Raw genomic sequence first — 27,112 nt, 5'->3', positions numbered from 1 at the left:
CCCCACGTATAATCTCCCTGTTGCCAAGCACAGCTTGGATTTGTCATGGCCAGGCCCTAACTCCTTCAATGCTGTTCTGCTGAGCTGCCTCCAACTGTTCCCTATATCCATGCTTAGAAACTGAGTCATCTCTTCATCTTATCTCTGAAAAACATGCTGGGCTCCTTCAGGCAGGTTTTCCAGCTGTTTCATCACTCCGCTGGCTCATGTGAAAGCATATGCATCAGGGCCAGGCTTTCCAGGACGATGTATCCAGGATGGTCCATGGGACAGTGGTTCCCAAGCCAAGGTTCCTGCCACCTATGTTGGAGGGAAGTGGACCCAAGAGTCAGACGCAAGGAAGCCAGTGTATAAAAAAATCCCCAGCGGCCACAGTTGTAGCCATCCCACATTCTTTCAGCAGGCAGGGACGTGCACAGCCTCCTCCCTAAGGGGATCAGGAGAAATTCATTGCAAATGGGTGCCCAGACAAGGAACCATCCCCTCCCATCAGCAGCAACCATAGCCAAACAGATTAAAAAAATCCAGGTAAGAAGCCTGGAAGATATTCACAGAAAGTATATGAAGTGTCACAAAACCTGGGGAATTAAAATTCCTCCACAAGAGCAGGCTGGGGTGAAGCAAGACTGGGGGAAGGTGGTCATGAATTTCTCCCTGTTTTGAGCTGGGACAGGGGTAGCTCAGCTAGTGACATCCTGTCTCAGCTAAACTGACACTGGGCTCTCTCCACATGTCCCAAACTTACCCCTTCTCCAAAGGCTGCAGAACGGGTGCCAGGAGCAAGGTTGCTCATCTCTGCCTTGTGTTGGGGTGGAAGAGTAAAAGCAGCCCACAACCTTTTGGAAAAATCAGTTTTTCTGAGCAGCAGCACGGCCTCTCTACCAAGCTGAGTGGCTGCTATATATCTGGATGGAGGGAAAGGGGCTGGAGGGACCCAGGCCAGCTTCTCCCTCTTCCATCATGCTGCTCTTACAGCTCATCTGTTAGAGAAGCATATTGGCAGTGCACCCAGCCCTATATATTTCTAATTCAAACACCAGCAGCAATAAGACCCTCCCAGACCACAGGCCAGTGGCCCTGGCCTTTTTCACATGCCAGCTCACCTCTCAATAAAGGGGTTAAATAAAAGATAGACACAAGGGACAGGTCAATTACCTGGTGAAGGGGTGAAAGCGGAGCAACCTGGCCCTGACTTCCCCCCCAAGGCCTTGGAGGTAAATTGGGGATTTTCCATTTCATTAACTTTACAAGGGGTAATTCCCAGCATGCAGCAGCATCATCCTCATGAACAGACCCATCCTGGGCACTCTCTCACCCTTTCACAATCAACAGCCTGCGCAGCTGCACCACTAGACAGGAAAGCCATGCTGTATTAGCATCTAACAAAGGTAACAGGCAGCTGAAATTGTATCGTCCACAGTGGAAAATACAGCTGATACATAGAAACAAATCATAATTTTTGTTTTTAAAATGAGAAGCAAAATGGATGCCAAAACCCATTAAAAATGTGAATTTAAAAGCCCTTCATGCTTCTCCCTTGCAAAGGAGCATTACGTGAATTGCTCTTGCTCCCCAGGAGAAGCAGCCAACCCTTCATCCCTGCCACCCACTCTGGAGAGCGGTGGTGTTCCCAGGCAAAAAGGCTCTGATGCTTTCTGGGAGGTGGGGATCAAAGGACTGTCCCACAAATGCAGAAATCAACTCACATAGGTTGAGTTCATTAGAAACATGCACACACGCAGGCAGGAGTTTATTAGTCCACAGACTTACCACACCAAAAAAAAAAAAAAATCCCCCTAAAGAGGGGTAGGTTCCCAGTTTTGCCCGCTTTCAAACTAACAGTGCTGAGGGTACTAAACATGTCTTGTGCACTCTGATTGGAGTGTGGGGCAGCTGATCGTGAGTTCGCAGCTGAAATCCAAGCTTCTGACATAGAAAGGGGCTGTGTACCTTTAGCCGCAAGGCAACCAGGAGCCCTCAGCTGCGTCCGAGACACATCCAAGGTCAGAGCAGCTGCAGCAGTTTTAATGTGTGTGAGAGGGAGGCTGGCTCAGCAGACGCTAAGTACTGGCAGCACAGCCAGTCCTCCAGTTCAATGCTCCGCTCCGTGTCCACAGCCCTCTCTGCGAACTTCATCATGAGCAGGGCACGCTTCATGTCCACCCAGTTCTGAAGCACCCGGCGGAGGGCTTCCTCATGGCTGAGAGGCTGCTCGGTGAGGTCTTTCCGGGGCCCCCAAAGCAGACACTGCAGCATCCGCTTGGCCTCGGTGATCCGCACACGCTTGATGGGATCTGCCTCTAGTAGCAGGTGGGCCAGCTGCTGGAGCCCCCGGGAGTAGATGGACAGGCTGGGCAGAGCAGGGAGGTCCTCAGGGCTGTACTCCTGCTCCCTGAGGTGCACCTTCTCCTCGAAGGGGTTGGGCTGGTGCAGCAGCTCGTAGATGAGAATACCAGTCTGAAACTCATCAAACTTCTTGTACTGAGAAGCCGACACAATCTCTGGGGCCAGCCGGGCCTGACTCTTCTTCAGTTTGGAGTCTCCAGTTCCCGGCTTCTGTTTGGCTTTCAAAAAATTGCTGATGATGAGGCGGGGTAAGTGTCTGTCATCTTTGGCTTTCACACAGCTCATGGGGGGCTTGCAGGGGACAAGCAGGAGGTTCTCCAGGCACAGGTCACGATGGATGATGCCATGCTCTTTGAGATGCTCCAGGCCATTGCAGAGCTGGAGGAGCAAGAAGCACACGCGACGTTCGTACAGCTCAGGCTTGGCTTGGTGCAACACCACCGAGTCCCTCACGAAATCGGCAGTGGTCTGGCTCGGCACCTCCCGGGTAATGACCACCACACAGTCATGCTCACTGGCAGTGCGGGAGGGATGGAGGCCATCCCCAGGCATGCTTTTCCCCACATCTGAGGCCAGCAGCATGCTGGAAGGTACAGAGGCCACAAAATGCCCACAGTCCTGCTGAATGTTGAAATGGACTGGCACTGCAGGGCTGCAGTACGAAGCAGCCACCTTGGACTCCTGTGTTTTACAAATCTGTGAGGAGAGACCAAAAGAAAAGTCTCATCAGCCAGTGATAGAGACAGGGCAGAGACCAGAAGTTCAGAGATGGGTTCCTAAGCTGAGATTTGCAGACGCTAAGGAAGACATCAGTAGAAGCAGGGTGTGCACTGGCTCCTTTTGTACCTTATCTCCTGGCTTGAGGATCTTCTTGTCCTGCAACACCCCAACCTTGGTAACCAGATGTCTGGGTTGCATTTCTGGGCATGCTTCCTTTGCCAGGCAATGCCCAGTATTTACCAGAAAGGAGGAAGGTAGTCCTCCTATGAGTAACTTCTGGAGATTTTGTTTCACTGCTAACAGAAATGACATAGCTTTTACATCACGTATGTTATAAAGATTCTCCCCTGAAACCCAGGACATATTCTGCAGAGGGAAAAGCAAAACCTGTGGCAGAAGATGTGCCATCTCCATCTCTGGATGGAGGGCCTGGATGAGGCCCTGTGCGATGTGATGTGGCTGCGAGGGTGGCCCTGTTTGGGGTGAGGGGTGGACAGAGACCTCCAGCACTTTCTTCCCACCTAACCCTCCTCTGGTCCTAAGCCCTGGAGCCACTTTCACATCCTCCTCAACCACTCCGCTTCCTTATGTCAGCCACTACTCTGAAACCCTTGATCAATGGCTAAACAACAAGCTTAGAAGCAGCAAGGAACTAGCAACAAGCTGTACTTATGAGCACAGGGAAAAAAACACCAGAGAGAAAGTGGGAGCTAACAACAGGTTTAGAAATAAGTGAGAGTACAGCAAACTCAAGGGAAAAAAGCATTTTATAATCTGGATTCTCTTAAACCCACATGACTTATCTTCATTTTGTTCTGTATTTTAGCTTTATAACTGCATTAAAGACTAAATAAACTCAAGCTCAAGTTTATTATAAAAGAGTATCCATTAGCTTATGGATGGGGCCTTCTGGCGTTTCTATTATACACTTTTAAAAAAAAAAAATTATTTAGTGATTTATTTATAGCTCACCCACAGGAATCAGCAACAGGCTGAAACTCAGAATAAAAGGTTTCAAACCCTGGAGCATGCCACTGCCAGTCACAGCATGCGTGCAAAATCGGACAAGAAATCAATTTTGCCTCTGAGTTAAAATAAATGCAAGAATAAAGAGGAGCTGGAGAAGTGGGCTTCTTTTGTATTACTCCAGCAAGGGTCTGAATCTAGGCATTTGCAGGTAATTAACTCAGATGAGACTATATTGTGGAGATGGGGCATTTCAAATCCCTATTGTCCTCCCTTTTATAAACAAAAATACCCTGCCATGGCTGCATGCTTATTTTATGGAAAGACAAGCTTTGGAGAGCTAATCAGACTGCAGATTAATGCAGCAGGACACAGGCAAAGGAGCCCTTCCAGCCCCAAAGGCAGAGGAGACCTTCCAGCCCTCTGCTGAACAAGCCTGCTTGTTCCTCCCACACAGGAAAGATGTGGTAAGGCTGAGGAAAAGGGGGAGGAAGTCCTGCGAGAGAGGAGTCTCTGGGAGAATAACTGCAACCAAATGATGACAGGGATATCTTCCCTGGCCAGCCATTCTTCATGACTTTGGCTGTACCAGAGGGATCCTCCATGCAACAAGCCCCAAGTAGGAGCCTGGGGCTGGCTTAGTCACGCATCTTTTAAGTGAAGAAAGAAGCCAAGGCGTGGAGCGTATCTTGGCTTAATTCCTCTAAAGCCATTTCATGTAAGCCTGGCTCCTAACTGTTTTATACGTAGCCGTGTCTGCCTGTGCACAGCCCAAACTGGCTCCTGGTCCTCGGCAGTCTCCTTGGCAGAAGTCAGATCCTCTGCCCATTTTGAGCTCTTCAAGTCTTATTTTAACTACAGGTCTGTGATCTCTTTCATGTCAGAAAATCTGTACCAGAAGCCAGGAGGGGCATCTAGGAATTAGCCAGTTGTAAAGTTTCACAATTATTCTCTAGTTTGGCTACCAAAAAGAAGATGGCACACAGAACATTGCAGGAGGTGTATAGACGCACAAGTGTAAACACATGCACAACTTCATTTTATGCTGGCACAGACTATGGCCCTGTTGGGAGTGGTTTTGTCTTTGTTAAGGCGCTCTGCAGTGTACCGAGAGCACAGAAGAAGCCCGCATCACATGCAGGGGCACAAATGCAGTCCCATTAAGAGATTGAAGTGTGCTGTTTCTGCCTTGGCAAGAATTCATGCACTACAGCCACAGAGCCGAGCCGCTGAACCCCACCTAACACGGCAGGCAAAAGCAAAGGTGTGTGCGTGCCGCAGGGAACCGCAGACTGAAAAGGAGCACACCAGTTAGTTCACCATGCAGTTCTCAGGTTTCAGGAGGAAAGTTGCAATGAATTTTGATATAAGACACAAGAGAAGCTGCAGCTCCGAGTGCTGGACTAGGGGTACTGGCGCAAGATCTCATCTAACTCCATTCAGGTTATTTACAGCCCTCCTGTTGGGTTGACCATATTTCCTTTAGAGTATGAACTGGCTTTAAAGCTATCACTTAACTAAAACATCCCCTTGGGGTTCATAATCATGGAAACGATTCAGCAGAGGGTTTTTTGTTGTGTGGGTTGTTTTTTTTTTTTCCTGCTTAATGCATCTCTGACAGTGCTTTTTTGGGAATTACTTTAGGTTTTGAAAACAACCTGAAAAGTAAGCAACAATGATATGCCCCTAGGGTTAAGTCAGAACAGAAATTAAAGGCTCTGTATTCAAGTAGTAATATGGGTCAAGAACTGAAAATCCATGGGATGTCCATGGAACGGGTTGGATAAGCTTACTTATCCAGGTTTCAAAGAGCTGAACTATTGCACCTCAAGTTTCCATTTCAAACATAGATTCCATGGAGTTACAGGAAAATATTTCAGAGCTGACCTTACACAGCATGTCTGGGTCAGCCTCGCATTGTTTAATCAAGATCTGCAATATCTTTAATGCCTGTAGTTTCAGGATCACATAAGCAGTCTCATGGTTTCTGGGTCAGACCTTCCACTTGAAAGGCAGGCAGAGGCAAAAATTCTATGTTTTGGACAGGCTTTCATCACCTTGTGTCATCAGAGGCAAATGCCTCTGAGTTTGCAACAGAGTGTTTGCACAAAGATTTTTTGAGAGAAACTGGTTGGGTTTCAGACCCTACTAGTTTGCAGCAATAAGCATCTGACTGGCAGTTGTTACAACAAAAACTACTCCAAATTAACCCTTGCAAGCAGTAGGGGAAAAGTGGCAATTTTGGAAGGGGTTTTGCTTGCCAAACTTCACCTGTGAGAAAGGCAAACAGAGAGAACAGGCCATCGTGTGCTGACGGTGCTTCTCAAAGGCACAGCACTAAGCCTGCTTCCCCCTCTTTCATTTAAATCCATACACCAGAAGGGAGGAAAAAGCAGCTCGAAGGTTCAGTCCCAGCTCACCTATGGACTCCCACACAGCCTTGGACCCTGGCAGCTCTTTGCCTCATCCTCCCAGCTGGAAGATGGAGATAACCCTGGATACCTTCTGGGTGTGGGCTTACCTTCACAGCATAGGTGGTAGAAGGGTCCTTGGAGCAGGTGGCACAGTAATATATCGCATCCCCTGAATCACAACAGGGCTTGTTGCATGCCAGCTTGAAGAGCGACCAGTTGTTCTCACTGAAGTGCAGCTCATTCTTCTGCTCCCGCATGAAGCAGTCCTCACATTTGGCAACCAGGCGGCGCAAGGACTCGGCGTAGAGAGCCCCCAACTTGGCGTACACCCCCTCCTTGCTGTCAATGTTGCTCAGGAGGTTGTGGAGCTGGAGGGTGGAGCCCGATGACACCTGGCTGGACACACTGAGCTGTGAGGAGGAAAGGGACTGGAGGTTTCTGCTGGGGATGCAAGCCCCTGTGCTTTTGCCAGTGGCTGAGCCCCAGTAGCCATTTCCTTTGGAGCCTTTCTCCAGGGACTCGGAGGAGGAGAAGGCGCCCGGGCGGCCCCCCAGGCCAGCCGGGTGGATGAAGGGACGCTCCTCTTGGAGGCAGACATTGCTCTCAGAGTGGCTGACATTCAGTCTGGGGCTGGCAGCATCGGCTGCTCTGCCTGAAGATGCCTGTCCCCCAAAAAAGCCATCTGGGGAGGACACTGTTCTGCTCACTGTCTTCTTCTGGGGCAGAGGGGGTGGGCAGCTGGGGGCAGAGGAGGGACCATCCTCACCAGAGGCTGGAAGGAAAGGGACAGGGGGAAACACTTGGCTCTCAGCTGGAGGGGGTGAGTGGTTCAGCTCAGACGAGCGTCCTAGGAGACAGCAACACACAAGAAGATGCCATGAGTGGCCCTTGCGGGCTGGGAGCACAGGTCCCTCTCCATGTCCCTGCCACCCCCACAGGCTACCGCTCCCAGGGTCCTGGCTGGGAACAATGCAGCAAGCCAGGTTACCTCTGATACAAGGAAATACACCTCTGAACCCAGCACACAGTCCTCATCTATTCACAATTGCAAAGCATCACTGAAGGGATTTAAACCAGTTTAATACAGCAGGTTTGCAAAGCAGGCTGCAACCAGCCATCTAGAGAAATGCCCCCCCACCCCGTCTGAAACCACTCCCCATTGAATTGCTTACAGTAGTAAAAAGCTAGTAGAGGGTAAATATTTAAGCTGTGACATCATCCACAGGGAAGTAAGAACGAAGCATTCGGGATATGAGGACAATCTCTCTTAAACACAGCCTCTTTCACATGGGAGCTGCCACCCAGTGCTTCAGCAGCACAGAGTGATAAGGAGTGACTCACACTACACAGCTCTGGCCCTCTGGCCATACAAGAGCAGCCCAAGAAATACATCGAACCTGTCACCGCCTCACACTGAGTAAGGGTCACTAGGCAAGGTCTGGGATTTTGGCAATTTCCATCCTCCTGAAAAAAATCTGGCCTCCCCTCCATTGCCTATCCCCTAGCTTATTGCCAGACGTCTTTGTTCAGAGAGCAGCCTGGCCCCACTACATACCCTAAACCCCAAGCAGCTCCATATGCCACCTGCACATGGATTGGGTTGGGATGGCTGGCTCATTCTTGGCAGCTGTTCTCATACCCTGGCCAGACTGGCAACAGGTAATACAGTTGCATGTCATGGAAGAAGGGGAAGAAGAAAAGAACAAAAAGGAAAAAAAGATGATCTGACATTGAAACAAAGAGCAATAATTTTAGGTCACAAAGACAGAATGAATGAGGAGTGCAGGGGAAATCAGAAGAAGAGACATAATTATTTCAGGGAATTTTCCACATCACTTGAATGACAGGCAGGACTCTTGATAAATCTGAGCTCTGCTAACACCTTTCATGCAAGTGTAGACTTTGAAAGGTGCACGATGGGATTTTGCTCCAAGCAAGCTCAGCAGATAGTGGGATCTATTGTTTTCTTTGAACCCAGCTTCCAAAGCGGCAGAGTGATAGCAAGCCATCCTTCCTCCTCACAAGGTTGCTGGTGAGGGTTCAGCTGACAGCAGGCACTTCCTCAAGTGGCTTTCTGCTTGCTCCACAGGAACAACCTGGGGCAGTTGCATGTCAGCCCGTAGCAGGCACTTGTCTCTGTCACAACCCTAGTGACTCCCCAGCTCCCACACACAACCTCCATTCAGGGGCTCAGATCCCAGTCTGTCCTGGCATGTCACGTGCAGGTGCAGAAGCCATACTGGCTGTGCCAGAAAAGCAATCCCTGTTAGCTGGTCACCATCTGAGACTGCACAAGGTGAGGGCAGGTCCCCTACATCTCAGCTACTAGAGTGGATGCCAGTCCCTCCCCATCAGAGTGTTTGGTAGCATGATATCAATTTGCATTTGTCTGCTCCACTGCCAAGGCTGCCTGTATGCTCCTTGCTGCAATATACCCCATCCCAAGCATTGGGAGACATGCCAGGAATGAGCAGCACTGATTTCGGCTTCTGCAGAAGATGAGCTTCCTATGCAAGGCAGTTTTGGCACCCCATTTCTGACAACATGCTCAGAAACAGCTCTGGAGAAAATGTTGTGAATCATCACACATCTCTTTTGCCCCAGTTCCTGGGTGCAGAGCTATCTGACTCCTGTTGGGCCCTTGCCCTAGGTGTCTGCCTGCACTGTACACCCAGTTGCTGAGCAATTGACTGCTCTCCAGTTTCAGCCACTCTGCAGCTGCACAGTTAACTGTGGAGCCCAGAGCTCAACAGAGATGCATGCCCCAAGCTTAAATGAAGACCCAGACATCTGCACCACACCCTGCCGGGTCCATGAGAAAGACCCGCTCCGTTAAAACACTGTCAAAACCCACAGGCAGGGATTGTTCGGCATGACATCTCTTGCTACTTCCAGTCCAAGGGGCTTTGACAGAGAATATAGGCAAGAGAAATTCTTCAGCATGCAGCCCAAGAGCAACTCAACAGAGGCATCTCTGCCAGGACATGCAGCTGAATCCCCGTTTCGAGAGACAAGATTTACTTGACAGAGACTTACGAAACAAATGTCAGCACTGGAAGCTTTGGCAACCGGTCCAGACGCCTATCCGCAAAATGCCAAACTGCTCTTAACTTTTTTTTATGTGCTGCTGAGCTCTGCCCCAAGCACAGGTTAACGAATTAAACCCTTTCACAACTTTCCTAACAGTGTTCTGCACCTTTGGAGTAGAGGCCTTTTGCATGTCAAGGGTTTAAAAGCTCCCCTCATTTCATATTTTAGCATCTGACAGTATAGCCAATTAATTTGACCCCACCTCACTCAGTGATTGACTGCATAGATTCTTGCTTACATCAGCAAGAAAAACTGCATTTAAGTTATTCATTTAAAAACTCATCTTTCCCAAGATGAGTTGAAACAGTTGCTTCTGTTAGTGGAGGCAGAGAAATCCTCTTGTCCCATTTTTGACAGCAAATTGCTTCTGTGCCCAGCAAGTAAAGATCCAACATATGTGAGTGTTTCTTCCCCCTGTACAATTTCCTGGCATGGTATCACTCTCAGAGTCCAAGTTAGCAGTGGAAAAATGGAGTTTCTAGAGCTCTGGCTCTTAATTTTATTGCTGCACATTGTTGCTCTTGGAAAGACAGAACTTCCACTACACGAAGGTTGCTTTTATGAAGGAAATACTTTCTGAGCTGCTGAACACGTTAGTGCATGTCTGAGTTACGCACTGATGTAAAAAGTGACTTCATAGTAAGTATTTTTTAATCTCAGTTAAACGAGTGCAGGCAGATTTTTTTCCCCTTCAAGAAATAACTGGGAACACAATGAGAAGGAGAGATCACCTCTCGCAGAAGAGTCCTTCTGGTACTTCTCAAATGTACGGAGGACTTTCTATGGCAGGGCTACTTGTGATCTCATGCAACACGTGAAGCACAAGCAGGATAAGAACAACTGCTTTCAGATGGAGGTTTTATCCAGACAAGAGGAGAGCTACAGGATGAATGATTTTGGCACTTGCCAAATAAAAGAGGAGAAAGTCCATGATGTTGGCCTGACTCTGCCACATTCATCCTAAGTGCATCAAAGGCAGAAGGGTAGGAGAAGTGGACAGATGAAGTGTTGCTGGGGAAACTAGGTGATTGGACCCTCATGATCCCTGCTCTGAAGATCCTGCCCCACCAGTGGGCCTCAGGATGGAGGTGATTCCTTCCTTAAGTCCGATGTTACCTGTCCCACACCCAATGGCTACTTACTGCCATCACTGCCAGTCTGTGTGTCTGAGTCGAGGCTGTCAGTGGAGCCAGCCGTGAAGCTGACATGGACGCTCCTGAAAGGTGGGCTGAGGCTCTCGGCAGAACTGTTGCTGACCCTCTCCAACTCAGCATTATTCGGGTTCATTTTCAGAGCATTCCTAGAAAGAGTGAAAGAGAAGAGTCAGGAGACAGATGGCAAAAGATACCCTGCATGCACTTGTGCATGGAGACTCAAGCCAAAAGCAGTTTTCGCTTGGTTCCAGCCTATCTATACAGACACTGTGCAGTCTTTTACCACACCACAGCACAGCACCTCATTCCTGGGCAGTTTCTTCCTTCTCCGGCACCTGGGGATCACATTCCACTGACACTGAGCAGGTTATAGGCTTGCAGGCCCCAAGCCAGCCCATCATGACAAACCAGCTGTGCTTGAGAAGAGAACCACTGAGCCAACAGCATCCAGTCCCAGTCTGCACCACCTTTGCCTAGCACAAATGGGGTCCTGGACCACATCCCATCTTGGCCACCAACACTGGGAAGTGGGGACCTAACAGTGTTTTCCTTCAGTAAAGTTCTCAAGGGAAGCAAGTGGCATCACTCCTCTTGTTTTACAGAAGGGCAGGTTGAGGCTGGGTGTCAGAACCCAGTTCATTCATGACAGAGGGGTAAGTGGTAGAAGAGTCCATCCCTAGCAGCTGTTATCTCCTCAGTGCATCACAGTAACAATTGACACCTTTGGAAAGAAGAAGCACCTTTGCAGAAAACAAGTATCTGCCAAACTCAGGACCTACGATGCAGCTTTTAATGTAAGACCTACAGTTTTCCATGCAGCTTCCACCTAAAAAAAATAAATAAATAATCAATAAACTGGGCTTATAACCTGCCAGGTCACAGTTTAAATGATCAGTTGTAGGCAAGAAGGACCTTTCGCCAAGATAGAGTATTTCCCCTGCATTTTCTTCATTTTTTCCTCCTTGGAAAACAACAGAAACTGTTGAAATCAGGCAGCACATCAGAGCACAACCACTCCTAGCTTTGGTACAGTTCAGACTCTCTATCAGCCAGCAAATGAAGGTTATCAGTCCACATTTCTTAAGTAAAACTGCCAATCTCCTGATAAAATTCAACACATTGTTGATTAAGAATGTAAAAAGGTTAGTGGCAGACTTGTAAAAAAGAAAAAGGACTTCCATCAGCTATCTTGCTGGAAGGTATCCGGCATTTCCTAATCAGTCGGCTGAATGGCTGCTGAGAAAGACAAACAAAAGACCAAAAGACATGCACAACCGTTTTCTTGTGGCACCCTGTTCATGCGCACAGGATCCCTCCTTTTCCAAAACCTCCAAGCACAGCAGATGCCATGAGTGATTCTTATTTGAAGATTGAGAAATTTTTTGCTCCCCATCCAGACAAAGCACTTACTCTCATGTCCACACCACCACATGGAGAGCAGAGTGTATGAGAAGCCCGGAAGAAACTTCTGCCAGACTTCCTCATTTGCCTGAGCAGCCTCAGTCTAAAAATACTCAGGGGCTGATGAAAATAAAGCTCTAAAAACACTGATCTTGCACCAGTGGTGAATTTACCATGGCAAGCCCCTTGGGGATGATTTACAAGTCTTTACAATGCACCATACAAGTCACAGTTAAAAAATAAAAAGAGAGAGAGAGACACACACACATTGAGGTTTTTAGCTCTGTTATAATTAAAGCTGTTGAAAGCAACCAACTGGACTTTTTTTTTTTTTTTTTTAAACTTGTATCATAAAGATATATCTTTATCCTGTAACTTTCTCAGACATTTAACTTTTAGTAATTGGGGGGGGGGGGGGGGGGGGGGGGGGGGAGGGGAAGCATGGGTGCATACTCATGAGGGTGCACTGTCTGACCTGGCAAGAATCAAGGAAGCATTTGAATCCATAAGAAAAGAAGAAAATTTTGCAAGAAAGGCGATCCTGATTTGCACAGATGAGAGCTTTCCTAACACATTCCTCCCCTGCCCCCCTCCCCCCAAGAAAAGTTGGTGCCTTTCTGTTTCCTTCCCATCACTTAAACACAAATCCGCAGAGCTGCCTTACCATTCCCGCGCTCAGAGAGAGATGGGACTTTGCTCGGCGGGGTCCAAGGTCCACCGCACGCAGCCACACCTATTCCTCCAAGCAACCTGGGCGCAACACGGTGTCTGCCAGAACCACGCTGGCTGCTGCCTTTGCCGAGCTCAACGTCGCGGTGAAGTCAGATGTACAGAGAGCCCCGTTTCCTCTCTGTACTGCCGTGACTTATGTAAAATGCAGTTCCTGAATAGGGACACCGAAATAGAAATTGTTTGCCGCTTAAACGACATCCTGCTCTTTTTTCAGATGTTACAACCAGGCCAGCTAATACCGCCTGGAAATATGTCCGCTTTACATCTCCCTCTTTTCCTATGAGCTGCTTGAAGCCCAGACTGTAGCCTACACAGATTAAAATACCACACACTATACCAAAGAATTACTGAAAACACTTGCTAGGGTCAAACTCTCCCATTTCAGTAAAATTCCACCCCAAGAGCTGTACAACTCATCACTGTGACAGCCTGTGGGATCTGATTTACATCTAAGCCAAACTTGCCCTGATTTGCTAGCGTTCCTTCCACCACGCATGACTGCAAGGGCCCAGGTAGCTATCTATTCTCCATCTCGCCCTTTTCACTTAAGGATACCGGAAATAAAGAGCATCAACCCATCTCAGACCTGAAGGAATCATTGGGATTGCGCCCCCACTGGCTTGGTTACATCTGTGGGCTCCACCCCTCTTCAGAAGGATGTAGCAGTAGTTAATATACCTTAATTTCAAAAATCCATGCTCAGCACCTTAAATGTAACCAGCAACTTCAAGAGCAGCACTAGAGCCTCCTTCATGTGCCAGTGCATGAAGAACAGGTCACAAGAGTCAGTTCGCCCAATCTAATAACCTAAAAAGACAGCTCTCCAAATTTTTCTGGTGGCTTTAAATACACTAAACATCCTCCATGCAATGTGCCAGCATATTCAGGCAACCCTTCCCATTCACTTTTCCCCAGTTTTCCCATCCTAAACAATTTCATCCAGCTGGCTTTCCACATGATTCCCACAGTCCTGCCTAGAACAAGTCAAGGTTGAAAACAGTGGTCTGGTAAAAAAAAAAAAATCCAACAAAACAACAACAAAAAAAGAACAAAACAGAACAGTTGGAGTTCTGTAACATTGCAAAGGGACCCAGATCATTTGCCATGCCTCACATTGCATATCCAGCCAGGGCATGCTTCGTCTTTCCCATGATTCACATTCAGACAGTAGCCACATGTTTAATATCACATTTCTTAACATATTTGGGTTCCAGCTGATGCTGCTGTGGGACTCCAGCATCACTGACTGTGTGTGCACCATGCACTTCACGGAGAGAGAGTGGAGACAGGCACCAAAGCACTGCTCCCCTAAGCGCAGCAGACACACATGCCTTGGGATATCGCCCCAGGGATCCCTCGGACTCCTGGCAGGCCTTCGGCTTGAATCACCTGCCTAAGATTTGACACGCAGATCTGGTTACCTTCCTAAAGTGCAAGGGGCAGGGAGGTTTTGAGACGGGGAGAAAGCCAGTTGGACACAAGAGCTGCCAGACTTCCACTTGCTCCTTTCCAGTGGCCATCACAGGCATGGCCTGTTGGCAGCAGTGGAGGATGCTGGAAGGCATATGTCCCTTGTGCAGAGACCCTATCACAAGGAGCGCCTGTTCTGCAGCCCCTTCACAAAGGTTTCTCAGCTTTGCTGTGCTGGCAGGAGAGGGTCACTCCTCAGCACAGAAGACAGGACTTGAACAGAGAACAGAGATGCTGAGCTTTATAAATCATGCAAAAGGGGAAGGAAGCAGAGGAGAACAGAGAACACACACACATCACCACAAACCAAACCGCGCTCCAGAAGTCTGGTGATAATGTCATCAGGACATCCCCTCCCAAAATAAAACTGGGGAACTAATGCATGGCAGAGAGAAAAGCCAGACTGCATTACAGCATCAAACACAACACATGGCTGGGCATAATTATTACACAAGAGGAAGCACTGTTGTACCATATGCTTGTCTATCATGAAACGTGAATAATTATTTCTTCCTCCTCTCTCCACCGCTGTTTCTTCCAGCATCTTCCCCTGGATACACAGGGCAGTTAAAAAACAGCATACAGGAGCTTACAACATTTGAGGCTTCAATTTATACTTACCTTTCTGCTACCAGCTGACAAATGTGGAGAAACTAAAATCGAGGTGAGGGAAAGAGGCTCTGACCAGAAGACTACACCTCTCCTCCCTGCACCAAAAAGGTTTTATGTAGCGCAGTTCAAGTTGAAACAAGGGTCTGGAGTCTAGCAATGCAAGGGGAAATTCAGATGGGGTGCAGAATTAAGATGGTAGACGAGTCAAAAAAAATCACTGCTTGCTTTGATGTGGTGAAGGGGACAACAAATCTCATTTAGATTTCCAACTCTGAGCTTTTTTACATGGTAAGTAAGATAAGAAACACACTGAAAAGCAAACTACTTTCATTTTAGAAGTAACAAACTCTCCCAAAAGATTGACTGATAACTCACAACCTTTTAAAAATTATCCACTGGCAGAAGCAGCAGGAGAAATTCCTAATTAGTTTCAGACAAAAACCACAGGTGGAATCTAAAAGGTGTATTCTCGCCTTGTCCTGGAGCGTGATTCTCTCTCCTTGAGCCACACCCCCACTTCTTTGCTTTATTTACTTATTAGTTATGTATTTAAATAGTCTCCATCCAGAGTTCCTTATTATTTTAATAATAATAAATCAGGCTTGTCCTAGACCAAACAGCAAATCCTTGCTGTCATCCACACAGTCACAGAGAAGTTCAAAACCTGGGACCCGTGTGACTTCCAATTGCATTTGTAATTGCTACAGCAGCTCATAGTTTGCTTTTGTCACCAGGGTACACCCTGACACTGAGCTCCAAAGAGAAACGAGTGCCTCAGGAATGGGAAGAAAAGGGGAATATTCTGTCTCAGGTACAGCACTGCTCCATCACAGACCGATTCTTGGCAAGGAACACACAGCACAGTCCCACCAGCCAGCACCACCTCCCCAGCAAGGAACAAACCTGGCTCTTTTCCTGGTGATTCAATTCCCAACATCGTCGGGTTTTTTGTAACACTCTTGTTTTCTTTTCCCTCTGGCAACAAGCAGTGGCAGCAGCACCGTAACATGCAATTTTGGCACATGTCAAGCTCATTTGTCCTGACTGTTTTCAGTGATGGCGGGTGTCAGGATGTGCCGTGCTACACACCTTTGTTACACCAAGCAAGTGCATTCAGCAAATTTCAGAAGCTATCTACAGTACTGCCTTTTGAAGGTGGCATTAATTACGATGAAAACAGCTCAAGAGCCAACAGCTCAAGATGCAAAACAGCATCACTGTTTCCCTTCTTTAAGAAGCACATGAAATAAATTAACTGTCAAGGTTTTGCAGGCTAGGAGGAAACGTGAGGATCATTTAGCTCGACCCTCTGCATAAGAGAGACATAAATTTCAGCAAAGATTCATTCCTCGTGCCAAGAAACTGAAGGCCACACTAGAGCATTTCACACTGAAGAACCTTTAAATTATCACTGCACATACAAGTCCTGGGATCCTAGTTCCCCTGGTGAGCCCTTTCCTTAGCCAACTATCTTCCCAGCTTTTGGAATAACACCAGCTACCTTCCAATCTCTTTCCTCTTGTAATTAAACTAATTTTCCATTCTGTTTCAAAACAAGCAAACCTTAAATATCTATAATCTTTCAAACAAGCAGGAAAAGGATTGTATGAAGAAATAGTCACAAGAAGCACAGAGTAGCTTTATAGGGGATGAAACAGGCACAAATGCATTATTAGCATTATTTTTTGTGCTTATTTTTAAAACTCCCCAAAATCACTCCTTATGCCATCCTAAGAGAAAACTTATTGCAAAACCAGTTTCCTCTGTGTTTGGCAGGAATCTACCCTGTAAAAACTTTTTTTCCTTTTAATTGTGAGAGCCAAGATGAACACAACAAAATCTACACTCACTTTTTCTTTCTCTGCTTTGAAACTAGTTTGAACACACATGCAAATTTTCTTTAAAATGAGCAATTAAGTTTAATTAGGAAAGTCAAACAGGCAGGCTTCATTTTCCAGCATGAAATCAAATACCTTGCTGCAGTTTGAGATCTAGACGGGAAAAGGATGGTTACACACCTTTCCTGCGGCTGACATGAACTTTGAATTGCTAAGCCCCAAACCCCAAGTCTGTGACACAACTAGGTCTTCACTGGCTTCATCCCAACCATCCATCCATCCATCCATCCGTCCATCCAAGGATCCTTTGCAACTGTGCCACCAGAGAACATCTTGGACTGAGGCGCTCTGACTCTGCGAGGGACTATGTAAGCGTAACAGAAGTATCGATGGTTCTTCCATTATGAACAAACACATGCCCACAGACTGCCTGGGCCTAGGAAAGTATGGATATGTCTCAGACTCATCTTAGTTTGGAAGACCTCCTCCCTTCTTCAGGCATTTGGCCGCAGGCCAGGAGGACCAGAGGAGATGTTCCTCCAGCACCAGGTCGGAGTCATGTCATGACCCAAAGCTGCAAACAACGACTGCCCAGGGTAACACAATCCCGCTATGGTGGTTTTAACCAGTTGTGCACGTAGCCATTCCTCCCACCACCATGAGCAGGTAACAACACCCTGGTTCCTGCATCAACATGCATAGAGAAGCCACAATTGAGACGAAAACAAGAGCACCCTCAAAGCAAACAAACAAAGCAACCAGCTGGGTTTGCACAGCATTCAAGTCTTGCTATCTGATCAAATCTCTCCTCAGGTCGGCTGCACTGGCAGGGGTTTAGTGCCTGGATGGAGGGCCATGCTCTTTGAGTAAGATGCCCTAAGGCTCAGCTGCAGGCATCAAGCTGTTTAGGAGACAAATACCTGTAGCACAACACATGGCCTACAGCCACAGGGTGTAAGAGCAATGCCAGCACCTACCTCAACCATCTGGCAGGGTTTATGGCTCCGCCAGAGATCCTAGTCATGGATGCCATGTGTTCCCTGACCTCAGTTTCCCTGTCTGCTTTCACACAGGCTTTCTAGCACACAGATGCTTTCAGCATAACTCAGAAGCAACTGTTACAGTTGGCACAGCCTGATCACACCAGGAGCATGAAACAGCCCCTCCAAGGAGTAGAAAATGCTCCACGCCCCTCAGGATGGATCATCGTAACTCCATGTGGAGGGCAACAGCAGGACATGCTCCTGGATTGGAGCACAGCTGATCCAAGTCACCCAGCCAAGGAAACACCCTGACACATGAAGGAGACTCCAGCCTCCACTCCCAGACCTCATAAAGGCAGAAAGGAGACTCCAAACACTGCCAGGGAAGCATCCTTGCCCCCAGTACAGACCAAGGGCTCTGCAGGGCTGCTTCTCCACGAGCAGAATGAGGTCCTAGCACGGTATGTATCCTAGCACTGTATGCTGCTGAGATATATAGTGCTGAGTTTAAACCCTTCTGGCCTGCCCTGTGACATCAACTCTGCAGGGGAAGGAATCAGGTTCTAGAGGACTTTCAGCAGGCATTTCCTAAACGATCACTGCTCAACAGCAACACATCATCCCTGCGGGGCCTCAGCACCACCTCATGTGGCAAATACAATCCCAAGCCACAGGCTGATAGGAGACACCACATGAAAGAAAGTTCACAGGGTCAAAGCTAAAGCACATCTCAGTGTTCTCTTTGATTTTAAAGGCAATAAAGCTCATCTGTGTGCTTGCTTGTGGACCTTTTCTTTCCTCTTGACTCCAGCAGGCATGCAGCATCACAGCAGAAAGCCCAGCTTTAGGGAAAACTAAAGCCTCTTGTTCATCTCTTCCCTCTCCTTGAGAAACCTAATTTGTTCACCACTCGGTCAATTTAAAACACTAATTCCCTAGGATAGCCAACCCTAAAAACATGGAAAATTCAGTGTGAGAACAAAACAGAGGATGGGCCAACTCAACCACAGTGTCAACCTGGAGGTTACTGATGCCTACACCATCAGTTGGGTCAAGCCATGGACCCCAAGAGCAAGTTCTCTTCCAAACACCCAGCCCTTCTTCTCTCAACTTTTAAATCAAGGAGCTGGAGTCAAATCTGTTGTGCAATGCACAGATACACATAACAAAACAGACACATGCAATAAAGCACGTACAGGACACCTGCAGAATGTGGAAGTATCCCTCCCCAGGATGCTCAGACAACAGAATCCATTAGTTGCACGGAAAGAAAATCAATTTTTCTTCCTCCATTTTCTCTCTTTTTTTTTTCTTTCTTTTTTTTTTTTTTTTTTTTTTTTTGTGATTCACACAGCTGCAGATACTGAATGCACGCAAAGTATCGGAAGCCTGTTTTTTTAATTGCTTAGCAGAGCTACTTCCTTCCCAGATGGACAGCTCTCCCTTATTCACATTTGTTTTCTAGGGCCTGCTGTTGCCGTGCCTGCAAACCTGACTTCCAGGAGAGAAGTGAGGGGAAGGCTGCCTGAAGCCAGGTGACTCCTGCACATCATGAGAGCATGTTAGGCAAGATCCAATTACCTGCTTGCAGGCAAGGAGTCCGCCCTGGGAAACTGCAGCTTCAAGAGTTAACCTTGAAAGCAAAAAGACATTAGACGCAAACTGAAAATGAGTATTTCAGAGACCCTTGCTATTAGCACCAAGAGAAGTTGCCCAGTTCCACCTACAAAAGGAGCTCGCGACCCCAGATTTTCTATCCTATTCAACATCAAGGATCTGTGCCAAGACAGAGTGAAGCTGAGCTGGAAAACAAAAGCAATCCCAGGCACGGACCTTGTTCTCACTTGAATACTGCGACCCAAGACTGTACCTTACAGCCCTGAAGGACTTTTGCAAGTACACATGGCATTCAAATCAGGACTTGCAAAGATCTGACAGCTTTTCAGAGTAAAAAGGTAAGTGGTTTTTCATCCATGCAGTCACCTCCTCTACTCCTGAAAGCCCACCTTTGAACAGAAAAGGAAGCAAAAAAGAATGGGAAGCACCTCTTAGTCAATGAATGCCTGCAGCAAACATCCCCATTGCAAACTGTTAATAGACCACCATGCACACACTCACAGGGCTGTACCTGGACTGCTTTTTTGGTGGTGGTGGCGGTGGTGCAAACTCCACACTATTACTCTTGTCTTTAGGGAAATCAAAGGAGAAGGACGATGATTTGCTGATCCCAGTCTGGCCCTCCAGCATCAGGCTGTCATCCACAAGGTCAGCACCAGCTCTTCCATTCTCAGCTCCCACTGCCCATGGGTGGGTTAAGAGCTCCTGCTCCTCCTCCTGCTCCTCCTCTTCCTCTATCCGGCACTGCTTGGTCCACGCTGGGGTGTAGTATTTCTGCCTCCTGTCATAGGACGAGCCTGCCAAACCTCTGCTGGACTCCTCCACAGAGACCCCATTGACATGAGTGCATGGAGAAGGGGATGCCCCAAAGGTGCCTGTATCACTATAGCTCCTCGGCAGCAGCTGAACACCAGCTCCATCGTGGCTGTTGTCATCACCAAACCTTGCCACGTGGGAGCTTAGCGGTGGAACACGGTTCCCCTCACTGCCCAGCTGGCTGTTTTTGGACATCTTTGGGGGAATGGCTGGACTCTCAGTAACTGAGGTCTTGGGAGGAGCTGTCAGATGAAACCTTGGGCTGTTTTCACTTCCAGATGCTTGAAAAATTTCTCCAGGCTCAATGGCAGGTGATGAAGTCCCAAAATCGGGGTGGGCAGTGGGGCTGATACATGGCCACTGAACTCCCACCGCTGAGTCAGGGCTGCTGAGGAATATTGTCTTGTGATCATCCTCAGTGTGTGCCGTCATTATAGTTATCTTTGCAGCCACCTGGCCAGTGGAGTCTTGGTATTCCTTCTCACCACTCAAAGCCCAGCTGCCATCCTTCCACATCCCATCGGCTTGCTCCTTGCCAGTGCCGCGGGCCACCTTCTCCACTTTTGCCTGTCTGCTGACAGCCTTCAGCTGTGCCTTCTTCCTCTTGGTGCTCTCGGCATAGATGGGATCACCGCGGGCTGGCTCTGCAAGGCGGGGGCGCTGTGGCTCCACCAGAGCCTGCTGAGGGGTGCTCGAATCCTCAGGCCAGGGGCCTCCGGTGATAGAGAGCTCTCCAGGGACAGGCAAGTCCTCATCCTCCGGGGACAAAGCAAAGGCAGCCACCTTGCTGCTCCCCGTGCTCTCAGAGAGAGCAGCAGCCTCGGTGTGGAGAGCCAGTTTTTTTCTCTCTGAACACAGGGCGTAGGGGAGAGGATCATCCTGGTCTTTTGTGATGCAGAAGGCCACGTTCACAGCTCTGCGCTCCTCTTCGCTGAACTTGACCACCCTGCCGCTTGGCCTGGGAATCCCTGGAGTATCCCGCTGCCTCCATCCACAGGGAGCAGGGCTCTCCTTCTTGGCACCCTTCCCCTCTGTGCAGCGCAGCTCCCACGAGACAGGGTGCTCTCTGCAGCAGTCTGTGATTGAACAGTACTCGCCTCCTTCACTTTCAAAGCCTGAGGAGAGGTGACCGCAGTCGCCCTCCGAGGGGAGTGCTGCTCCCTCTCTGGCTTGGGAAGGAGGGTTTCTGATGGTGGTTCTGTCCTCCAAGGTGGAGGGATTAGGGCAGGGGGCCCGATGCGGCAGAGCAAACTTGTCTTTGGCTCTGTCCTCCTGCTTGCCCACCTCACCCACAAGCACCAGGCTGTGGATGGAGACATTTCTCTCCACTCGGCTCTCCAGGCTGCGCAGTCCCACCATGGAGTAGCTAGGAGGACAGCAAGACAAGCAGTCGCTGGGCGGTTTGTGAAGGAAGGGCTTTCTCACACCACCATTGCCAAAATTGTCAAGGCAGATCCGCTGTGCATCTCCTGATTTCAGAAGGAGTTGTTTGCCAGTAACCATGCCCCAGCTAACCTGCAAGGAACCAAAGAGACAAGTACACTGTCAGGACGTGCATATGTAAAATGAAAGAGAAATTTAAAAGAAAAAAAAAAAAAAAAAAAGCCCAGCTCAACAGAAAAGTCCACTTGCACTCACCATCTGTTTTGCTCTGTGCTCACCCCACCAGTAACTACCGCAAACCTTTTGTACCTAAACTACACTCGCCTTATTTCCTGGACCATTTGCAATCCTTGTATTACCAATAATGGCAATGCACTGAAATAAGGCATTCTCCTTTCTCTTTCTATGGGTTCGCTGCCAGAAACATGTCCAACCTGTCATCCTGTCTGTGAATCACCGTGTAATTAAAGATTCAGAGAGGGAAGGAATATTTGCACCTCTGTCTGCTTATTTTTGTTTCATTTCACACTGCTGCTCGGAGTCGCACACTGCGGAGCATAGACACAGACTACCACAGGTTATCCTGGGATAGCAGCTTGGCTGTGCTCAGCAGCAGGGACTGGGGAGCAGGCGGGGAAATGCAAAAAAACCCTCTTAATCTGAAGGAGATCCTTCCTGCTGGCCAAGGGAGGAGTGGGAGAGGCAGAGGGCGACATCTGCCTGCAAAGCGACCCCCTGTCCCAGAGTGGTAGAACCTGCTCCCATAGTACAAAATTCAGCCTGGGGTCAAATCTGTGTACACAGATCAAACCCCACGGACAATGCAGACACAGCCTGCGCTCCTGTGCCCTTTACCCCTGGAAGAGAAGTGAGGGAGAGCAACAGGAGGCTAAAAAGAGAGCTGGCAAGCCCTGACTGTCCTCTGGGGTGAGAGTAGGAGAGAGGAGCACACCTATGCCACGGGCAGGGTGACAGCAGCCAGTGCTTCACTCTGCGTGGCTGGGGTAGTGCTGATACCAACTGGTCAGGGAGAGGAGTGAACCACCCATCCTGATGGCAACTCAAACCACTGGGGCTTTCAACCCACAGTTTGCAGGCAGGCAGCGGTGCTACACCCAGAGGGCATTACTGCTCTGGCAAAGGCTGGGAACCCAAGGAGCTGGGCTAGGAAACTAAGGCACTTTCTTCCTCACCCACAAAGACCATGGATCCAGTTAGGACTGATTGCAACCAGACAGGACTTCTTTTCAGTATATCTTACCAGGAAAATAACTTTAACCCACATCCTCACGTAAAATCCGGAAGTTCCTAAACAAACAACTTATTTTTAAGCTCTTTGGAACATGCCTTCTGAGTAACAGCTCATTCAGCTTCAGCCAAAGATACTTTGAGAAGCCAATATATGGCTTAAAAACCCGAATGAAGACCGGAAGGAAAAACAAAGGGAAGGAAACCATTTTAACAGATATTCCTAGCACTCCTGAGGAGAGGTAAGTAACGGGAAGTCATGCTTTGACTGGATTAATCATTACCTGTGACAGATCTGCATTCATATTCACATCCGCCCACGTGTCAGAAACATCTGAGTTTATCATAGTTGGCCTTACAGCAATTGTTGGCTTTGAGAAAGGGGAAGTATTTACAACTTCGTCTTCCAACGCGGGGCTCTCGGGCTTGGTCCTAACTCCATTCGGGAGCACACCACAAGCTCCCACGTCTGGGGGTGTTTGCAGCTGATGAGAAGTCTTTGGGTTGAAGCAGTTTTTGCAGGAGCCGGGCTTCCAAACGTGTTCCACAAAGTCACTGCACGCAGACATCTTCAAATCCTCGTGGCTCAGACTGAGAGCCCTCTGCATCTTCTGCACTGTCCTCCGCTGCTCATTTTGCATTTGCTCCACAGAGCCACTCCTAAAGATCACATAGGTATCTGGAAAAGCACAACACCGTCTGATTAGTTTGGGTATGCCCCCAAATGGAAAGATTTTTAATAGGACAGGTGATAATTACACCTTGCCTTCATCACAAAGGCTTATTGTTTACAAGGCTTTTTTTTCACAGCTTAGTTAAAGCCCACACAATCACTTAAAAAGCTTCAACTTCTAAGCATAGCTCTGTAACAGAGAAGACATCAAGCAAGCAGCATTCCTATGTGATTTAATTCCTTGTTTAATGAGCATGTATAGCCAGCCTCATGCAAGGTTTAGATCAAGGGTAAAGGAAAGAGGTCTTGGAAATAGCTGTTCACAGCTCCACAAGCAGAGCCAGACAGGAAAAATTCCTTCTCCAAAGTGGCATCCTCTCTCTGGAAAATAAAAAGGCCTGGAGATACAGGGACCAGAATCGGTGACTGTGTAACCAAGGGGATCAGCAACAACCTTCCTTCAGCCAGAAGCACTACTGTGATTACTGCTGTAGTACACAAAGGCTTCTCTCCCACCCAATGCAACAGAGAAAGGCAATCAGCAAGGCTGGGGCTGGCACCGATTTGAGCAAGTGCCTGGCAGAAAGCTCTTATCTGGTTTGCCAGGAGCCACAAATAAGAGCGTCAGCTCGCTGAAACGATTCATTGTCTGTAAGGGGAGAAACGTTTTGCTCTTGGATTACTTACAGACAAGGATCCCTTCCCATCTTCCTTCCCCAGGAGGAAATGCCCCAGGAACAAGACATTCCTGCATTCCTGTGCCCCCCCTCTCCGCATGGCCAGGTCTGATTGCTCTCAGCCAGTAGCTACCTGGAGCTAACAACTTTGGAGATACTTCAGACGAGGACTCCCACAAAGCTGAGTGGATTAGGGAAGAGAAGATCAGAAAACTAGATGAGGCAAATTGCAGCCGGCTGCTATGGGTGTCAGGGCACACAACTCCACAGGGTCTTTCCCCATCTAACCAACTTCAGGGCATCATCTCCCCGCCAGCTGACCCCAATGGAAACTGAGGCTCCTTCCTTGAGGGTCTTGGAGTGAACAGGCACTTTTACACCTCAGTCCTGATGGCACAAGAGAACAATTTACCAGCATCCTTCCACACAGGCATACTGCAACACCACCATAGCTATGGACACTCTTGCACCTGCATGGGCCTCTAAAACAGCCTGCGCTCCAGTAAAGCCTCTGGGCTCAGAGATGCCCCAGCCAGTCTCTCCACCAGCCACCTTACCGCATGGTGAAAAGAAAAAATACTATTAAGAGCCTGGGTGGGACAAAGCAAAGTGGATGAGAGCCACTGACCCACAAGCATCTTCTGAATTCAAATGCTATTTTGGGAGGTTTTCATCAGCTAAAACATTAGTACCTGCATACCTGTTCTGTCTGGCAAGCCGATAAATTAGGGTCTGTTTTGTTAAAGAGCAGAAAAAAAGGGCAATGTCAATGGAATTCACAGAATGGTATATGTCTCTCTTTTCAGGGAAGAGACTGTTTTAGACAAGTTTTTCCACGGACTTCACAGAGTCCAAATTAACTGAAGGACAGAAAATCACTCTTGGACATACCCCAACACCTTCAACGAGGTTAACATTGTTTTCAAGGAAAATATCTTCAAAAAAATATTTTATTCTTTGTTTCCAGTCAGATCTAGCAAGCAGCGCCCGGCAGCACCCAAAGTTTGCGTTCCGATGAGAGCCAGCAAAGAAAGAAGAAAAATCAAAGGGAGGAAACCAGGGACCAGAGCCAAAAAACCCTCTTCGCTTTGGTTTAATAACCGGCGCTGCCAACTGCCTTTTAAAGATCGGGATTTCCCTATGTGCCGCCGAGGCAGCCGCTCTTTCCCGCTGCCCAGACTCCAGGACGGGCGGCCCCGTGCCCGCCCCCAGCCCCGGGCCTGCGCCCACCCGCGCCGCGCGGGGAAAGAATCCGGGCTCTACCCGCCCGGGCTCGCCCAAAGCCGGCCGCTGGGTCCGAGGCACCCCCGGAGCCCCCGCGCCTCCCGGGGCACCGGCATAAAGGCTACCTGTTATCTGGGGCAGGGATGCCAGGATGCGGCATAAGGATGCTCCAGCGCGAAAGAGAAAAACCAAACCCAACGCCCCAAACCGAACAGCTCTGGCTGCCGGACGGCCCCTCCGGAGCGCCGGGCGTCCACCGGCACCGGGAAAAGTTTACCGGGCGGGGCTCCCGGGGCGGGCGGCGGTGCCGGTCGCGACCGGTGCGCGCCCCGGGCCGACTTCAGCCCTGCTCCGCCCGCATGCTCGGTGGGCAGCGGCACGGCCCCGGGCCCCCCGGCAGCCCCGCCCCGGCCCCGAGCGGCGGCGTCCCTCCCCGCCCGGCTTTGTCCCGGGAGGCGGAGGCCCGGTGCCCGCCCTCAGCCCCGCTCCCCGCTCACCAGCCTCTCGGCTCCGCGGGGTTCCGCTCCGCTGCCCCCCGCGCTGCGCCCGGCCACGGCCGCCGCCGCCGCCACCGGGCGAGTGGCAAGCGGGGCCCCGCGTGGGCCGGGGGGCAGCGGCCGCCCCGCCCCGCCCCGCCTCCCGGCCCGCCCCCCGGGGCACGGCGTGGGCAGCAGCCCGGGCGGCGGCAGGGCGGCACCCCCTGGCCCCGCACACGCGTGTTCCCCTTCGCGCAAAGCACACCCACTCGCGGCGGGGTCACACGCAACCCTCAGCGGCGCCCCCAGCCCCCCCCCCCCCCGGCAGCGCTCACGCTGACATGCACCGTCTCAGGGACATCTCCCGTGGGTGTTAACCCCCTCGGGGGGCTGCAGGCACCCACATATCCCAGCGGCCCCGCACGGACCCCGTAGGGTCCTACAGGCACCCCCCCCTGCAGGGACACAGCCAGCGCACCCACACCCCGCTCCCCGACACCGGGCTTGAGGACAGTCCCGGACCCAGCTGGAAGACACTGGGAGCCAGATTGTTCACTCATCCTCGCCAGACAGGGACACGATGAAGTTCAGCCCGAGGGGATGCTGTGAAAGAAAGACAAGTTTGCAGTGACTGAAAGCAGGATTTCATCCCACCGTGCGAAAAAATGCAGACAGCATCTTAGGAAAAAAATCCCAAATTTGGGTTGGCCTGGAAGGCCGGGGACCAGGATGAGGGTTTGCTCCCTGTAGTGTCTGAGCTGCTCTTTAGGGCAGGCTGGAAAAGGAGTGGTCTTCCCTCACCCAAGCGCTTGACCTGTGGTGTTCACTTTTGAGCATCTAAATTGTCTGAAACTAGGAAAAAAAAACCCATCCCAGGTCTCCCCCCACCTTGGTCAGGGCCTTAGCTCAGTTCCTTGCTTAAGCCACATCTCTTTTAGCGCAAGCATTCCTACACTCATACATTTCAGGAGAAAACAGTGGAATAAAAAGCAAATAGACTTGCATAATGGGAAATCCAAGCCCCGAATAAAAAAACAGAAGGTAGAAATATGCACAGCAGTTATCACAGAAAAAATTTACCTCTCGGGAACCAATCATCCCAGCAAACTCTTCTCCTTCAGGGAATTTTGGCAGTACTGCAGCTTGCAAACCTTTTTGCTTGCGAACATACCAGCTAGCTGGTCTTCTGCAGTTACAGCTGGCTGCTCATGCTCTCCCTTCTTTTTTGATCAGTTATTAAAATAGTCCAGAGACCCCACAGGAAGCAGAAAC

General features: G+C 49.3%; 1 protein-coding gene across 3 annotated transcripts; it reads right to left on the bottom strand.

The window, feature by feature from the left end:
• Positions 1–136: 136 nt before the first annotated feature.
• PRAG1 (PEAK1 related, kinase-activating pseudokinase 1) lies at positions 137–25,945 on the bottom strand. 3 transcript variants are annotated; one of them, XR_012633491.1, is made up of 7 exons: positions 25,862–25,945; positions 23,075–23,469; positions 19,855–21,674; positions 10,679–10,836; positions 6,554–7,293; positions 1,771–3,042; positions 137–300 (listed from the first exon to the last, which is right to left on the bottom strand). XR_012633491.1 is itself a non-coding variant. In XM_074904024.1 (6 exons), exons 2-6 carry the CDS (start codon positions 23,429–23,431, stop codon positions 2,005–2,007), a joined length of 4,113 nt encoding a protein of 1,370 aa, XP_074760125.1. In that variant the 5' UTR covers positions 23,432–23,469; positions 25,862–25,945; the 3' UTR covers positions 1,526–2,004. The 3 variants fall into 3 exon arrangements, 2 of the variants coding, with proteins under 2 accessions (XP_074760125.1, XP_074760126.1); XM_074904024.1 differs by lacking the exon at positions 137–300 and having other exon boundaries at positions 1,526–3,042; XM_074904025.1 differs by lacking the exons at positions 137–300; positions 25,862–25,945 and adding an exon at positions 25,032–25,148 and having other exon boundaries at positions 1,526–3,042.
• Between the last annotated feature and the right edge of the window lie 1,167 nt (positions 25,946–27,112).

Source organism: Athene noctua, chromosome 4 (genome assembly GCF_965140245.1).
Source record: "Athene noctua chromosome 4, bAthNoc1.hap1.1, whole genome shotgun sequence".
NCBI classification, from domain to species: domain Eukaryota; kingdom Metazoa; phylum Chordata; class Aves; order Strigiformes; family Strigidae; genus Athene; species Athene noctua.
This window is presented reverse-complemented; position numbering and strand designations above follow the sequence as displayed.

What these genes read in the sequence shown, in the direction of transcription:
- PRAG1 (XM_074904024.1), bottom strand. Translation starts at nt 23,431, where the DNA reads ATGCAAAATGAGCAGCGGAGGACAGTGCAGAAGATGCAGAGGGCTCTC. An exon ending in TGAATGCAGATCTGTCACAG is followed by an intron (nt 21,675 to 23,074) that starts GTAATGATTAAT and finishes GGTTCCTTGCAG; the next exon opens with GTTAGCTGGGGCATGGTTAC. An exon ending in CTACCACCTATGCTGTGAAG is followed by an intron (nt 3,043 to 6,553) that starts GTAAGCCCACAC and finishes CTCTCCTCACAG; the next exon opens with ATTTGTAAAACACAGGAGTC.